General features: G+C 34.6%; 3 protein-coding genes across 3 annotated transcripts in view; 1 reads left to right on the top strand and 2 right to left on the bottom strand.

Moving 5' to 3' along the window:
- Positions 1-1289, bottom strand: part of LOC137630968 (loricrin-like) — a 1603-nt gene extending 314 nt beyond the window's left edge. Inside the window, exons 1-2 of the mRNA XM_068362498.1 lie at positions 1259-1289; positions 1-901 (exon numbers count right to left, since the gene is read on the bottom strand). The exon at positions 1-901 is cut by the window's left edge and continues 314 nt beyond it. Of these exons, the coding sequence (XP_068218599.1) occupies positions 1-901; positions 1259-1276 (919 nt within the window). The 5' untranslated portion in view covers positions 1277-1289. The remainder of the gene's footprint in view (positions 902-1258) is intronic.
- LOC137630932 (uncharacterized) overlaps positions 1-17500 on the bottom strand; it is a 31138-nt gene that overhangs the window by 12620 nt on the left and 1018 nt on the right. Inside the window, exons 2-4 of the mRNA XM_068362465.1 lie at positions 12857-13661; positions 9170-9877; positions 8356-8734 (exon numbers count right to left, since the gene is read on the bottom strand). Coding sequence (XP_068218566.1) covers positions 8356-8734; positions 9170-9877; positions 12857-13661 — 1892 coding nt within the window. The remainder of the gene's footprint in view (positions 1-8355; positions 8735-9169; positions 9878-12856; positions 13662-17500) is intronic.
- LOC137630967 (uncharacterized PE-PGRS family protein PE_PGRS54-like) lies at positions 7662-10067 on the top strand. Its single transcript, XM_068362497.1, has 2 exons — positions 7662-7691; positions 8314-10067. Exons 1-2 carry the CDS (start codon positions 7674-7676, stop codon positions 9994-9996), a joined length of 1701 nt encoding a protein of 566 aa, XP_068218598.1. The 5' UTR covers positions 7662-7673; the 3' UTR covers positions 9997-10067.

A 17500-nucleotide genomic window follows, 5' to 3' on the forward strand; every position in this document is an offset into this window, starting at 1 on the left:
TGATTCCACCGTCGGAGCTGCCAAAACTGCTGCCATCGCCAGTGGAAAAGCTACCTGAAATACCTCCAGTAATTCCGCCTCCAATTCCACCATCAAATCCTCCAGCGATATTACCACCTCCAATTGATCCTCCTGATCCACCAGCTCCTGATCCACCACCGATGACTTGGCCAACTCCTTGATGGACGGCGCTGTTGAGAGCTGTCTGGAGATCAACACCTCCTGGAAGAGTTGGGTTTTGACCATCTCCATAGTTGACGAAGAAGACTTCAGGTTGGCTCTTGGGTGGTGCTGGAACGTTGATGACCTTCTGACCAGCTGCTGTGGTTCCCTTGCTGAGGACATAAACAATATTCTTCTGCTGTGGTGGAGGAACTACAATAGGCTCTTGTCCAGGAGCATTTTCTGGAAGACGCACAAAAACTATATTGTGTTCGACCTTTGGTGCTGGAATATTGGGACGAGGGCCACTTTGTTGAGGTTGGGCAGGAACATTGTAGACGTAGACATTACGCTCTACTTGAGGAGTTACACATGCTCCTCCATGGGAGACCTGTCCATCACCACAGGAGACGGATCCCTGTCCAGAGAAGGATCCACCACTGCCAAAGCCAGAGGATACAGAACCTCCACCAGTGGAAAAACCGGAAGATGTAAAACCTCCTCCACTGCCAAAGCTGGAAGATACTGAACCTCCGCCAGTGGAAAAGCCAGAGGACACAAAACCTCCTCCGGTACTGTGTCCGGAAGACACGAAGGATCCGCTACCACTTCCTACACCAGAGGAGACAGAGGAACCTCCAGTACCAAAACCTGAGGATCCATGGGAAGATCCCTGACCAGGCAAACCATAACTCTGCAGTAAGGCGGATTTTGCGGCCACCAGGAGAGAGGCAAAAATCTAAAAAAAAAAAAAAAACAGGAAAACGAAACGATAGAATAAAGATAGTTAAAATTATCTACATGCAATGAAGGAAAAGTGGCTAATGATATAAGTCTATAAACAAAACTGCTTGAAGTCTTTAAATAAAACTCTGCATGAAGTCTTTAAATAAAATTCTGTATGAATAAAAACATTTACATTTAGAAGTACAAATACGTTCATTTAAAGAATATGGAAACGTTAGATTGTTTTATTTCATGACTTGCAACTCGCGATCAGTTTTTTGTTTTGTTAATATTACAGTATGATCAAAGTTGGAACCCAGTGACTAAAGAAGCGTATTAAAATATACCCAGAAAGCACTCAGACACTCACCAGCATCACAAGCTTCATCTTGAAGTCGGAGTCGTAGTGTGAGATAAAGATGCAAAACCCCTTTTCTATTTATATGCCAGTCGAATCCCCTTCACTTCCAGGCGATGTCCTACTTCCAGACTCCGCCCCCTCTATTGAAGAAGAAGGGACCTTCTTTTTTTTTCTTTGGAAATTTTTTTTTTCATTGCTTAACCTTGTCGTTCTTTGGGAAAGTTCTATAATATATAGATGTTTGGAATTTGGTTTTGCAAGGATAAAGATTAGTAAAGATACAACTATGAATTCACAAACCTGTTTAGGTAAAACTACCTCCATAAATAAAGGTTTTCATTATGATTATTCTGAACTTGAATAACGATATGCTAGTATAGAAATAAAACTTTTATATAAATACCAATAAACTTCCTAACATAAAGCCTTCTTTTATCACTGAGATTTTGTTTTCTTGATTTAAAATGGAGTTTGGTGATAATTGGTGGTACTAATTACTACTGGGCATAATACCACAGCTATAATGGCACTCAGAGAAAATTTATTTTGGCGTTTATTCCTTCAAATCTGTTGTAAATCTAGTGGCTCGCTACAATACCTGTCAGAGAAAATTTATTTTGGAATTTATTCTGTTGTAAATCTGATGCCTTCTTATCTTGACATATGATATTATTATTATTATTATTATTATTATTATTATTATTATTATTATTATTATTATTATTATTATTATTATTATTATTATTATTATTATTATTATTACTAAGGATATTATAGTGATATTATCATAGAAATAAAAATAACTGTCTACGATAGGAGATTAAATAAATAAAAATTATCTACTTTTGACCATTATCTAAAAGACGTTTCTCCTCACCTTTATGGTTTAGGAGCCTCTTATGAATGGCAGAGGGAAGGGACAGGGACAATGCAAACGCAGTACAATGCCCTAGAGACTGACAATATGCCGAAGCCTCCTCTCCGCCCAAGCGAGAATTAGAGAGGGCCAGGCATTGGATGCAGATGACAAAGCAGGTAGACCTATAGGCTCCTTCAAACCCCTAAGCCTTAGCTCACAAGGATGGTGAGGTTGCAGATACCACAAGAAACTATCGAGCTTGCTTGACTGATTGATTGATTTTGAGTTTTCTGGTATCCTGACATCGAAGGTCATTGACACCGATATCATTCGTTAAAAGTAAGGAATAAAGAAAATTAGATTTAAAACATTAAAAGATATATCCTTTTGAAAATTAAATAGAGCGGGACTCGAACCCCAGTCTAGAAGATCACCAGGCAGAGACGTTTCCAATAGGTTTTGTGAATACCTGCCGTTTCTGTTGGCACTACCTGGATGAATCATTCCATAATACCCTAAATGATTAAATGATTGCACTAAAAAAACGTCCTTTGATTAATTTAGTCAATGAATCCTCTATGTATCTAGCCAGAGACGACTGGTGAAATCTAACAGAGGCCCTTCGCATCAATAGGCGTAGGAGGAGATGATGATGAATTAGATGTTGAGTATTTAGAATAATGTTGATTAAACTAATTCTCGTTGATATCTATTTTCAGAAGATTAGCGCAACGTTTGTTTCCTTCCTTTGGCGAAAAACGCAAACGTTTAAATGTAAAGCATTAGAGAATTTGGTACTGAATTCAGCTGTTCTGTTGGATATCACCTTTTGGAAAAGTGTGAAATTGATTATCTATTCTTTCATACTGGACTTATATCAGGTTTATTAATGTATGAACATAGGACTATAGTAGGGAAACACATACAAATCACAGCTGTCTTTTGTAAAACATGAAATAAGAACTATATAGAAGGCTTCCAAAGATCATCCATGCTCTATGAACTGTAAAAAAACTAACAATCTGATCATGAATTCTAACCGTTTCAAGTCTTTAGGTCTTATTTTCTGAATAATAATTTTTCACTTTCTTTGTAGCGAGAACTCCTCATAACAGAACCAAAAGCTCCTTTTAAAAGTGTCCATTGTGAAATAGTAATTTCCTGGATCCTATTCTCTTTACGAGCTCTTCCTATAAAGTTATAACCTCCGCAAAGAAGGTTATAGCCTCCGCAAAGGAGGTTATAAAATCGAGTCGGTTTATTTATCTATTTTTTCTTCATCTATGTGTGTGTCTGTCTGTGGACTATTTACGTCAAAACTACTTGACGGATTTTGATGAAATTTTCACCACAGATTGATCTTAGGTCGTAGGCGAACCCATTAAATTTTGATGAGCCGGATCTGGATCCGGATTCTAGATCTGGATTTGCATTTTTCGCCATTTTAAAAACAACGTCAAAACAAATTGATGGATTTTGACGAAATTTCCACCACGGATAGATCTTCTTCCATGGATGACTCCATTAACCTTTCTTGGAAGTCAGAAATCTCTGACTGCTCTTGTACCCTATATAGTTTTGGATTTTGAAGAATACTTCAAATAAATTATTCTCAGTTGTACTTGGAAAGACCTTCGACGGAATTATAATAGATAATAACTAAAATATATTTCCTGGCAGAAATGATTGTTGTTATTGTAGCTTCGTCACCCTGCTTACCTGGTTTTGCATTTTTCTATGATTCACTCAAGCGAGTCTAACAGGGTATGAATTTCGATGGCATTGACATAAATAAAACAAGAAATGATAGAGCATATGTTTCTGTTTGATATTATTCGCCTACAGAAAAGGCTGCCCAGTATCTTGATTTTTTTACTTCCATTTTGTCTAGTCGGTTTAAAGGTTTAAAGGCCACTCATGAATGGCAGAGGCAAGATACAGTGACATCGCCCTATCGAGCAGGATAATGCCCTAGAGACTGACCCTAAACACATATGTTCAGCACCCAAGTCATCTCTCCACCTCTGGCTGCTGATGACTCAACAGATAAACCTAAAGACTAAACCAAAACCCCATTCTTACCTCACAGGAATAGTGAGGCTGCAGCGATCAAAGAAACTAACAAGTTTGGGCGAGACTCGAACCCCAGTCTAGTGTTGAACAGACAGGGACGTTACCACATCAGCAACCACTTCCAGTGATGACTCAGCAGATAGACCTATGGGCTCCCGCAAAAACTCCATCCTTAGTTTACAAGGATAATGAGATTGCAGCGATCAAAGAAACCAACGAGTTTGAGGGAGACTCGAACCCCAGTCTAGCGTTGACCAGTCAGGGACGTTACCACATCGGCCACCACTTCCATATATGTTTGCACTCAATTATTTGGCTAACTTTATTACGTATACGACACAGATATTTCAAAGTTTTCTTTCACTTTAGAGATTGAAACTTGTGAAACTTCTTGTAGATTTTCTTTCTATGCTCAACTTGATTTTAATATGAACGGAAAATAAACATTGAAACAAAAAGTATTTGATAGAACACAGAGGGAAAAATATAATGAAAGGTGACTAAAGAAGACAAAGTACCATTTGGCATCGTAAGAATGTCTTTTGATAAATTTTTACTAAACTTGCCATAAGTAACATGTAATGATATACAAAGAATTTTAAACAAAATGTTATAGAAATAATAAGAATAACACAATAATCCAAGTCAGCCTTGTCTTTAAAACGAGGTAAACGACCATGGTGAGGGTAAAAGAGATAGTTAGAAAATTAAATCATTTGTCTTGTCAACTTTCTTCGAATATGTGTTTTTCACGGAGTCAATCATTCAGGTGGTATATTTGGCCTCATTTTGAGCTATGGTAGATTACGTAAGTTTACTTGTTTAAGTTTTTCAAGTTTCTTGTGAAGATTGATCATTTTACTAAGCAACAATGTTGAGTTGGTCCATGTGTATAAAGGGCGAGTTAGCAAATTCCTCGCTATAACATATATTCAGATATCTTTTTTTTTTCTCTCGCTATACACATTTGATATACACACACGCATATATATATATATATATATATATATATATATATATATATATATATATTTATATATATATATATATATATTTATATAAAGTATATATATATACATACATACATAAACACACACATATATATATGTATATAAATATATATAAACATACATACATATGTATATATACTGTATATAAAACAACGGCAACAATAAATGCAGCAGTTTTTAGTCCACTGTAGGCCAAAAGCCTCAAACATGTCTAGTCTGTCGTTTGGCCAGTTTCCATCACTACACTGACCAGTGCATTTGGATTGGTGATGATGGGAGATTTTTTCTCATAACAAACCAACCTACTATGGATGGCCCTGACTAGTACAACTGTTCTGATTATATATGTAAATATATATATATATATATATATATATATATATATATATACATATATATATACATACATATATATATATATATATATATATATATATATATATATATATATATATATATGTGTATATATATATTATTATTATTATTATTATTATTATTATTATTATTATTATTAATATTATCATTATTATTATTATTCTTATTATTATTATTACTTGCTAAGCTACAACCCTAGTTGGAAAAGCAGGATGCTATAAGCCTAGGGGCTATAACGGGGAATATAGCTCACTGAGGAAAGGAAAAAAGGAAAAATAATATATTATAAGAATAGCAACAACATTAAAATAAATATTCCCTATATAAAATACAAAAATTATAACAAAACAAGAAAGAGAGAAATTAGATAGAATAGCGTGGCCAAGTGTAACCTCAAGCAAGAGAACTCTAACCCAAAACAGTGGAAGACCATGGTACAGAGGCTATATATATATATATATATATATATATATATATATATATATATATATATATATATATATATTTATATACGCATATATATATACTTATATATATATATCTATATATACATACATATATATATATATATATATATATATATATATGCATATATATATACATACACACACATATATATATATATATATATATATATATATATATATATATATATATATATATAATTATATATACATACTGTAATGATGGTTTATACTGACAAAGGTATAGAGAACATCTCAAATGTAAAGTTTTGGTATTCATATCTCATCACCAAGATGTGCCAATGCCTATAAATGTGTGTGAAGGATTGATGACGTCACGACCATAGCCCGGGCCAACCACTCGCCATCCAAAATTTTCCCCAATTTCTTTTCGACTCCTTTTACTCAATATGCATCATTACAAAATCCGGTCACGTTTACTTATCATTACCATCTGGGTACAAACATCCAATGTAAAAGTTATTGATGTTTTGACTTTAGCATAACTCTCCTTTCACACCACTTCTGCATTTTATTTATTATGTGCCTTCGAGCAATCAAAAACCTTTCGTTAGTTATCATGATGTAATGCTAATAAAAAAAAACTATTATGAGAAAAGAATAACTTATGATTGCTAAAATGTTTATTTACAAAATGTATTAACATTCCCACGCCTATATCTTTAATAAGTATTAAGTAAAAACAGAATATATATATATATATATATATATATATATATATATATATATATATATATATATGTATATTTACACACACATATATACATATATATATATATATATATATATATATATATATATATATATATATATATATATATATATTCTTTTTTTACTTAATCCTTATAGAAGTATTAAAGATATCGGCGTGGGAATGTTAATATAATTTATAAATAAAATGTTTAACGTTCATATGTTATTCTTTCCTCACAATGGTTTTTCATTAACATGATATAATGATAATTAACGTAAGGTTTTAATTGATCCAAAGCACATAATAGATAAAATGCAGAAGTAATATGCAAGGAAAGTTATGCTAAAGTCACAACATCAATAAATTTTACATCGGAGGTTTATACCAAGATGATAATATATATATATATATATATATATATATATATATATATATATATATATATATATATACATATATAAACTAAATATTCAATTCGTACAACTGTTTCTACTAAAACATTAATGATTACGATCATATCCCACAGAATCCTATACTCATTTATTAATGAGTATAGGATTCTGTGGGATATGATCGTAATCATTACCAGCAGAGCTTTTCTTGAGAAGAACCCCGAGAAACATGAGCATCTTTGTCGAAGACTAGAATTTAATCCCAAATTATTCCGACTCTCTTTGCATGTGCAACGGCTCGTCTGAAAATGCTCGACGCGCGTGATCTTTCCCAAGCATCAAATAGTTAAAGAAAAGAAAGTTAAACCTAAACAGGGAGAAGAGGAGAAAGTTGCTCGTCTTCTTTTTTTTTAGGGTTTGGGTATGCAACTGAGAGGACAAAGGGGTATCTCGAAAGAGTGAGAGTGAGGAGGAGTGGTATATATAGTGATACCAGGTACAACTTTGTTACGCCAGAACGCATTTGGATTTCCACCATGAAGCACTTGGTTTTGGTGAGTTTCCTGCTTTGATTTCAGCAGAGCAGAGCGTTCTAGAACCATTTTAATAATTCAGAGCTACGTATTTGTATCTTGAATATTTTAATTATTAAATAACGGACATTGTAATTGGTTGATTGATTGATTTGAGGTTTTTCTTGCATCCTGACATCTAAGGTCATTGACGTCGGTGGGCATTGTAATGATTTATATTTAACGCTGATTAAATTTTGTTATCTCAATGTTTTATTTCTCTATTAAACTGCTAATTTCAATATTAACGAATATTAAAAGAAAAGGACAAGGGAAAAGAAGCAAAATAATGAATGACAATTATTTAATAGTAACTACATATGGAGAAATGAAAATAAACAATCAAATAATATGTATATCAAAGAATGAATTACAGATTTTACTTTTAAGTATGACTTCCATAGCAGATTCAACTGTGGTAAACTTTTTCTTAAACTATTAATATGTTTATCATTTTATATTGAATAGAAAGAAAAAACTATGCTATAAAATTTCATTAGGGAAATCATGGTTTTCCTTAATTACATCCTATATTCATACTTGCAAAAGTTCTTAAAAACTGTAATGTTACGATTTCATTATCTCCTTCGCTTTCCTCTTTCAGATTTTTGTATCTCTGATGGTCGTAACAGAATGCAGATACAACCAGAGACCAAATGTTCCCATACAAGGCATTTCTGGTGGCTTGCTGAATGTGGGTACTAGTGGGGGTCCCCCCGTAAATTCTGGTGTGGGTACAGGAGGTTCTGTGTCTCTTGGTGTTAATACTGGTGGCCCATCTGCAATTTCTGGAGTCAGCACTGTTGGTTCATCTATTTCTTCTCTTGTCAGCAGTGGTGGATCAGCTGCATCCACTGGAGTCAGCAGTATTGGTTCAGCAGTATCCACTGGAGTCAGCAATCTTGGTTCGGCAGTATCCTCTGGTATCAGCACTGGAGGGTCAGCTATATCTTCTGGCGTCACTGCAAGTGGTGTGTTATCTTGTGCTGATGGACAGGTTAACCATAATGGCAAATGCGTAACTCCTGAAGTGTCACGCACGGTTCATGTTTTTATCTCTGCTGAGCAGCCTAGTTTAGTTGGGCCTCGGCCTGAGATTCCAGCACCAAAGGTTGAGCACAATGTCATCTTCATTCGTGCCCCAGAAAATGCTGGCGGTCTTGATCCCATTGTTATACCACCACCTCAGCAGAAAAATATTGTTTATGTCCTGAGCAAGGGAACTACTGTAGGAGGGCAGAAGGTTATCAACGTTCCTGCTCCACCCGCCACCCCGCCTGAAGTTTTCTTTGTCAATTATGGTGAGGGTCAAAATCCAACTCTACCTGGGGGCATCGATCTTCAGTCTGCTCTTAGTAGTGCTGTCCATCAAGGAGTAGGCCAGGTTATTGGTGACGAATCCTCAGGGGAAATTCCTGGAGGAGCAATAGGAAGTGCATCAGGTACTGATGTAGGATCACTTGGCACAACTGGTGTAGGTTCACTGGGATCAACTGGAACAGGATCACTTAGTGGAACAACTGGAGTGGGTTCACACAGTGGATTGACTGGTGTGACATCGCAAGGGGGATCAACTGGTGTGGCATCATTTACTGGAGCAACTGGCGTTGGTTCACTGGGATCAATTGGTACAGGATCACTTGGTGGAACAACTGGCGTGGGTTCACACAGTGGATTGACTGGTGTGACATCGCAAGGGGGATCAACTGGTGTGGCATCATTTACTGGAGCAACTGGTGTTGGTTCACTGGGATCAATTGGTACAGGATCACTTGGTGGAACAACTGGCGTGGTTTCACACAGTGGATTGACTGGTGTGGCATCGCAAGGGGGATCAACTGGTGTAGCATCGTATACTGGAGCAACTGGTGTTGGTTCACTGGGATCAACTGGTACAGGATCACTTGGTGGAACAACTGGCGTGGATTCACACAGTGGATTGACTGGCGTGGCATCGCAAGGTGGATCAATAGGTGTGGGTTCAGTCGGTGGAGCAACCGGAGTGGTTTCACATAGTGGAGCAACTAGTGTAGGATCACTGGTTGGTGACATCAGGAAAACCAGTATGTCAGTCAGCAGAGCTATTCTTGCCGGAACATTTAGAGATCCAACAGCCACTGGCAGCATTTCCCAAGGCCCAAGAGATCCAACAACCAGGGTTAGCATTTCTCAAGGCTCAGGAAGCACAACTAGTGAAATTGTTACTTCTGGAGGCGTTACGCCTTCAGCCAGGGGCCAGCGGATTCCTGGTGCTGTTTCTCCCAAAACCCCTGCTCTTTATAGTTAACCACAAGTCGTTCATCTTCTGTATTTTTAAGTTGTTATTTGTTAGTTTATAAGTAAAGTTATATGACTGTTAATTTTGTTTAATAAAATGTTGCTCAAAATATTTGATAGAATGATTGGCACTTCCTTTACCATCTGAAACAAATGTTGATAACTAGAGATTAATGTATATTTACTGTTTTCACGCAATGATAAAGCAAGTTCAACGTAATTCTTATAGCACTGATGTTTGATCAATAAGTAAAATATCAGTATGGGACACTTTCTAAGCTTGAGTGATTATTTGATTTACTATCTCTTCCAACTGGTATTTCAACATTTTGAAAGATAAACTAAATCCATAACCATTAGGGAATTTAAACCTAGGGAAAAGTGTTCACACGAATCCTAAATATTATCAAGAAATCATATAATCTTTGGATGTATAAGGAGATAAAAAAACACTTTTATTGATTAACGAAATTATATTTCTCCTCAAGTTTCTATTTGAATATCAGAATTCTTTAATTATCCCATGAAGAAAAGATACTAAAATGTAATATATTGGAAAGATGATATTCATCCCATAAAACACGTCTCTCTTTACACCACTGGTTTGCCCTGCCTCTCTGGGTAGCCTGTGCAGTAAATATTCATATATTAAATAGCTTGAAAATGATATTTAGAAAAACAAGGTATATCTATATCACTCAGAAGAAAACCCGGATCAGTTACTGATGTTTAAGTCAACTTTCTTTTATGCTGTGACAAAATGAGCCGATAAAATCTGGGTTATGTGTAGATAAGGTAGGAATGATAGTGAAAGTTTAAGTAACTAGCAACGTTATTGCAAAGTGAAACCCATGTTACTTCTTACCACAACAACAACAACAACAACAGAACAACAACAACAACAACAAATGCAATTGTTTCGAGTCCACTGTAGGACAAATATCTAAGACATGTTTTTATACATGTCTGGGGTTTGGCCACTTTTCATCACCACGCTGGTCAGTGTGGATTGGTGATGGTGGGAAACTTGTCTGATTGGTCACTTCAAATTAACCTAATAAGGTGTCTCTGACTAATACAGCTTTGCTGATCATATCGAGAAACAAACCCTTTCCCCACGTTGAGGTAACTTTACTTAGAAAGGGTTAATATAACAGAGTTATATTATTCTGATAAGAGAGACAACACGCAGAACCAAAAAACTTAGTAAAATATTTTGCGGGACTGAATGTGATTGTTATCTGGATTGGATTTCAACACGAATTTTCCAGTCATGTTTGAGTGAGAATTTTATTTTGGTGAATCAACTTCCTTCTCAAACTAGAGACAAAACTTCGAAGTAACTTTTTGAGGAAAAGACAAATATTTGATAACCAAAAAAAAAAGAAAAAAAAAAGAAAAAAAAAAGAGAGAGAAATGTTCGATAAGAGAGATCTTAATTGTTTCTGACGATTGAAAAGTTATGCCTTTTTATAACGGAAGATGAACGGAAATTTCATAATTATATTGACATATTCTAATGCTTTTTGGATGAGCTCTCGCCTTTGCTTGTCGCAAAACGAAACCTTATCAAGTGTGACACACATTCTGATAAGATAGGACGTTTGGGAACAATGACTTACCGGTCTTAGTAACAATATTCGATTATTTCGCCATTCATTTAATTTCTGCGGTAAGGGAACCTACTAAACTAAAATTCTCAATATTTCTTTCCAATTTTCTCTGATAGCAGGATAACATCCAGCCATACGTGGGTAAGTTAAGAGTTAATTTCTTTTTTTACCATTTTGGAAAGTTGATTTATTGAACCTTAGAATTTTGACCAAATTGTCCAGTGCTATGCCCACTGAGGCCGTTCAACTGGGGGATAGCCTACATTTGGACAATGAAGTTTTGAAAAAGTTAAAAGAGATTAAACAGAAAATTACAATGAAATGAAAGTGGGTCTAAGAAGATACTAAGGTGATTGATTAAGACGAATTCAGAAGGGTCACAACGATAAAGGTCATTGACTTCGACGGCGCTATAGAAACCTGACTTATAATCAATGCCACGATTGGTTCAATAATTCCAAATATTCAGGTGAAATTCTTCGATGATATTTTGTGAAGCAATGTCATCCAGGCTGAGGTAATATTGAATCCTGGGATTTCATCTAGAGACATATTTTTAGTTGAGGTAATGTTCAAACCTGGTCATGCCAAAGGATCATATGGGCTGTGTTATCATGATCTAGTAAGCGTTTTATTATTTTATTAGACCCATGTATAGCAGTCACAGACCATAAAACTAATTCTATCACTTTACCATCACTCACATAGGATGCACTCTTTCCTACCTTTTGACAAATCTTTGATATCCTTTGTTCTGTGATGTTCATAATCCTGGTATAGGATTTGGAAGCTTTCAGAGTTTTACCTCTATTGTTACCCATTTTTCGGTGAAGTGTTTAGGGCCAAATACATTTTGTCTCTTGATCTTAGTGGGCCATTATGCTATGGAAGCAGGTACTAGTTACGAATAATGTTTTGTCAGAGAGGAGAAATTTCTTTTTAGTAGCATGGTATTTCAGTGAAAGAGAAAGATTTAGTTTCTATTCAATTCAACTATCGACAGAAATACTTAAACTTTAATAAGTGCTGAAGGATGATTGTGATGAACTCTAAGGCACCAAATATTACCAATAACGATAGAATATACAAAATAAGGATATTGACTAACAGATCATGATTATGATATATTTAATAAATAGTAAATATAATAAAAATACAGCTAATTCTTAATATCAGAAAATATCAATCAACTTTGAGGCCCAGTTGACTCTGTTTGGTCTCTAGGTGCAGCAGACATTACATAAGCCTATGGAGCGCCGTACTGACCAGATGGTGTAAAACCGCCTCCACTTGAGCCTCCACTTCCAAAGCCACCGCCGCCAGAGAGGCCACCAGTAAATCCACCACCTCCGATGACTCCTCCTCCATAACCACCACCCACTCCACCACCTACTCCCCCACCAGCTCCACCTCCAACAACTTGGCCAACTCCTACAACTGCACTGTTGAGGGCAGTCTGGAGATCAACGCCTCCCGGAAGAGTTGGGTTTTGACCATCTCCATAGTTGACGAAGAAGACTTCCGGCTGGGTCTTGGGTGGTGCTGGAACGTTGATGACCTTCTGGCCACCTACGTCAGTTGCCTTGTTGAGTACATAGACGACGTGCTTCTGCTGAGGTGGAGGAATGACTATTGGGTCTTCATTACCACCGCCCTCGGGGAGGCGAACGAAGACGATGTTTTGTTCGACCTTTGGCAAGGGAATATTAGGAGCAGGTCCCGTGGGCCGAGGTAAATCCGGAACGCTGTAAACGTAAACTCGACGGGATACTTGAGGAGTGACGCATCGTCCATCTACGTGGAGGACCTGTCCATTACCGCAGGATCCTCCAGTGCCTCCTCCATAGGATCCACCGCTACCGAAACCAGATGACCCAAAGGATCCTCCACTGCCACCGAAACTAGATGACCCAAAGGATCCTCCACTGCTACCGAAGCCAGAGGAACCTGATCCAAACACCGAACCAGATGATCCAAAGGACCCGCCAGAAGATCCTTGGTTAGGTAAGCCGTAGGTTGGAGTTAAGCTACATTCTGCTGCGGCTAACAGCGATACAAAAATCTGGAAACAAAAATCAAAGAAAATGAAGTGAGTTACATCAGAAAGAGGGAAGAAAAAAGATTGTGATATTAAATAGGGAGGTAATTGATAATTAGATTCGATGAGATATATGAGGTAAGAAAATTGATTCCACGAATCAAAACCTTATTGAAGACAACACAAAAAATGAGTGATATTGTAAATCAGAAGCCAATTTTTACGATTACACATTGATTTTTATTTGATTTTGAAATATCTTATTGAATGTAATGAATTTTTTTTTCTCTGCTATTCTTAATCTCACGATGCAAGTATAACTGAAACCTTTCGGTAATAGTTACAAGGAATTACGAGGATTTTGGATGTCTCAAAGCCTTTTTATTCCATCCGGAGAGACTCCATTTGCTCTTGGGTAAAGCGACTTGGTTTGAACGTTTAGAGAGTTTTTATGAGCTTGCCTAGCTTATTCTTGAACTCTTTTACTGTTATTGCTTACTACATTTCGCTGTATGTCTATACCAAGTAGTTGCTATTTTGTATGTAAAGAAATGACCAAATTGACTGGTGTTATATTCTTTTCAATTCCAATGGTACGATTGGTAAAACGGTTTGTGATTTTATAAAAGAAAAGAAAAGACACAAAAAACAAAACAGACAGAACAAGAGTCAGAGTAATAACAGCCCACTGACATATCATTTGGACTTTGCTCTAAAAAAAGTTAATTATGTAACAATGACTAAAATAACAAGTAAATAACGTTACCTAACACCGCAACTGCCTCAGTGAAGTACAGAAAGAGTTCTTGCAAAAATCACCAAGGTATATATTAACCTATTTTTTATATATAGAAAGGACCTAAGAAACAAGACATGTAAACGTACGTACATACGTGCACGCGCACGCACACGCGCACGCGCACACACACATATATATTCTGTATATATATATATATATATATATATATATATATATATATATATATATATATATGTATATATATATATATATATATACATATATATATTATGTATATATATTTATATATATGTATACAAATAGGAATATATATATATATATATATATATATATATATATATATATATATATATATAATAGGAATATATATATATATATATATATATAAATTTATATACATATGTATAAAAATAGGAAAATATATATTTGTATATTTTGTTTATACATGAATATATATATATATATATATATATATATATATATATATATATATATATGTGTGTGTGTGTGTGTATACATACACACACATATATATACATATATATACATATATGTATATATATATATATATATGTATGTATATATTTGTGTGTATTTGTGTGCGTGTTTATATGCAGACTAGTGGAAGTGCACATACGCAATCTTTTATGAAATAAGGATGACAATGCATTCGAAATATCTTATGACATCCATGCACTTGGCTTACGGTATCCATGGGATTCCTACTGCTTGGGGCAACTTCATGTATTGCGTTTTTGATGAACTGAATTCTACCTCATTCACTCAACCATTCACTGTCATTCACTCATTCTACCGCCTCTCAGGAAGCCTCAATGTTTTTCGTTATTGATATACTTGTATTGCATGTACTGTTCACTTATGGGCTCCATTATCGATGTATTTTTGAAAATTGTATATATATATATATATATATATATATATATATATATATATATATATATATATATATATATATATATATATATAAATTATATATATATATATATATATAATATATATATATATACATATATATATATATATATATAACGAAGTGAGTCCCTAGAGGTTACAAAAATTCCAAAGAAGGAAGAGAAGACGATGGCTTGACGAGCTAAGATACTTTGCTGGCGTAGACTGGCATAAACAATCATAAAAAGATAGCAATAGATGGATATGTGAGGCCTTTGTCCTGCAGTAGACTAATTACGGCTGGCGTAATTTAAGTTGTATGTATATATATATATATATATATATATATATATATACATATATATATATATATATATATATATATATATATATATATATTTCTATCTATCTATCTATCTATCTATCTATCTATATATATATATATATATATATATATATATATATATATATATATATATATATATATATATTACAAAAGAGTTATGTTGACATTACACTTACCCTTCCTCTTTGATTCACGATTATGATTTAATTATTCCTTCAAGAGATCTTAAATCTATAATTATCAATTTAATACAAAAAGAAATCACACGCTCGGTGTCTTATTCAGGCGAACATATACTCATGGGAAGAAGACAAGCTGTGAAGGTCATATCATGACAATCGTTTTGAATATTACTAACTCATCTTGCAGGTCGGGAGGTGAAGGAAAGAGAAAATGAGTGTTTCATCAGCTTTCATTTCATATTCGGTGTTTTAGTTTTTATTTATGTTTTTTTTTTCTTTTTTTTTTGTCGATTTCGCAATTTACGTAACAAGCACAGCTGATGATACAGTTCTCATTCTCGAGACAATGTTCTTGGCCATTCTCTTTTAAAATTACGACATTTCTCTCTCTCTTTCTCTTTCCCCCACCTGCATTTGGGGGTGCCTAAGGCTTCTCATACATTTATCTCTCTCTCTCTCTCTCTCTCTCTCTCTCTCTCTCTCTCTCTCTCTCTCTCTCTCTCTCTCTCTCTCTCTCTTACATTTACTTTTCTCGTCTCAATTTCTTTTTATACCTATCACATACACTAAAGGAACTTCTAAAGGTTTTGGTTCCAATTTTTCATTTTTATTCTCGCTACGACTTTCATAGATGATACTCGTACATCTTCCTTAAAACGAGATTTAAGGTTACATCCTGCAATATCTTTTATTTTTTTAAAATGAGGTCACACGTTTGTCATGTATGTTGACCATTTTACAAATTTTCTTACACATGTGGTGTCTTCCACATCTTTCATTACTTGTTATTGATTAATACATCTCTTATTATAGTTGTTGAAATATAAATCTTGCATATATAATCTCTGAAAACGAGGCATTTCAGGGTACATTGAAAAACTATTTACGATAATCTAAACTCCATGTCTTCCTAAAATGAGAAAATAGGTCAAATAATAACCTTTCAGTTCATTCAAAATGGGGCCCTCAAATCAGTCTTATGCCCTTATAGAAGAACAGGATAGATTAAATGGGCACTCGGTAGAGAGCATGCCTTCGCCTTGCCAAGCAGTCTTATTATTATTATTATTATTATTATTATTATTATTATTATTATTATTATTATTATTATTACTAGCTAAGCTACAACCCTAATTGGAAAATCAAGATGCTATAAGCCCAAGGGCTTCAACAGGGAAAAATAGCCCAGTGAGGAAAGGATATAAGGACATAAATAAACGATATAACAAGTAATGAATAATTGAAATAAAATATTTTAAAAACATTAGCAAAATTAAAACCTGTACTGCAATGTTCCTTCAAAATCTAATAGATTTTGTCCTTTGGTCATACTCCACATGTCCATCAATTTTCGTTGAAATTGGTTTTGTAGTTTTTATATAATGTTGTTCACAAACATAAAATAAACTAACAGAACACTTGATATTTACTTAACATTGCGATTATTTTGAAATTGCTTCAGCGTATTTGTATTTTGATGGACTTTACTCAAAATGTTAGATTCATCCTTTGGTCATATCTAACATGACTACCATGTTTGGTCAAAATCGGTACGATAGTTTTTGTGTAAAGTTGCTAACAAACAAATAAATAAATAAACTAGAAAATGACACAGACAGGGGTGAGTACATACTCTTTGTAAAATCTTTGATTTTAGCGAAGG

This window comes from Palaemon carinicauda, chromosome 39, assembly GCF_036898095.1.
Source record: "Palaemon carinicauda isolate YSFRI2023 chromosome 39, ASM3689809v2, whole genome shotgun sequence".
NCBI lineage: Eukaryota > Metazoa > Arthropoda > Malacostraca > Decapoda > Palaemonidae > Palaemon > Palaemon carinicauda.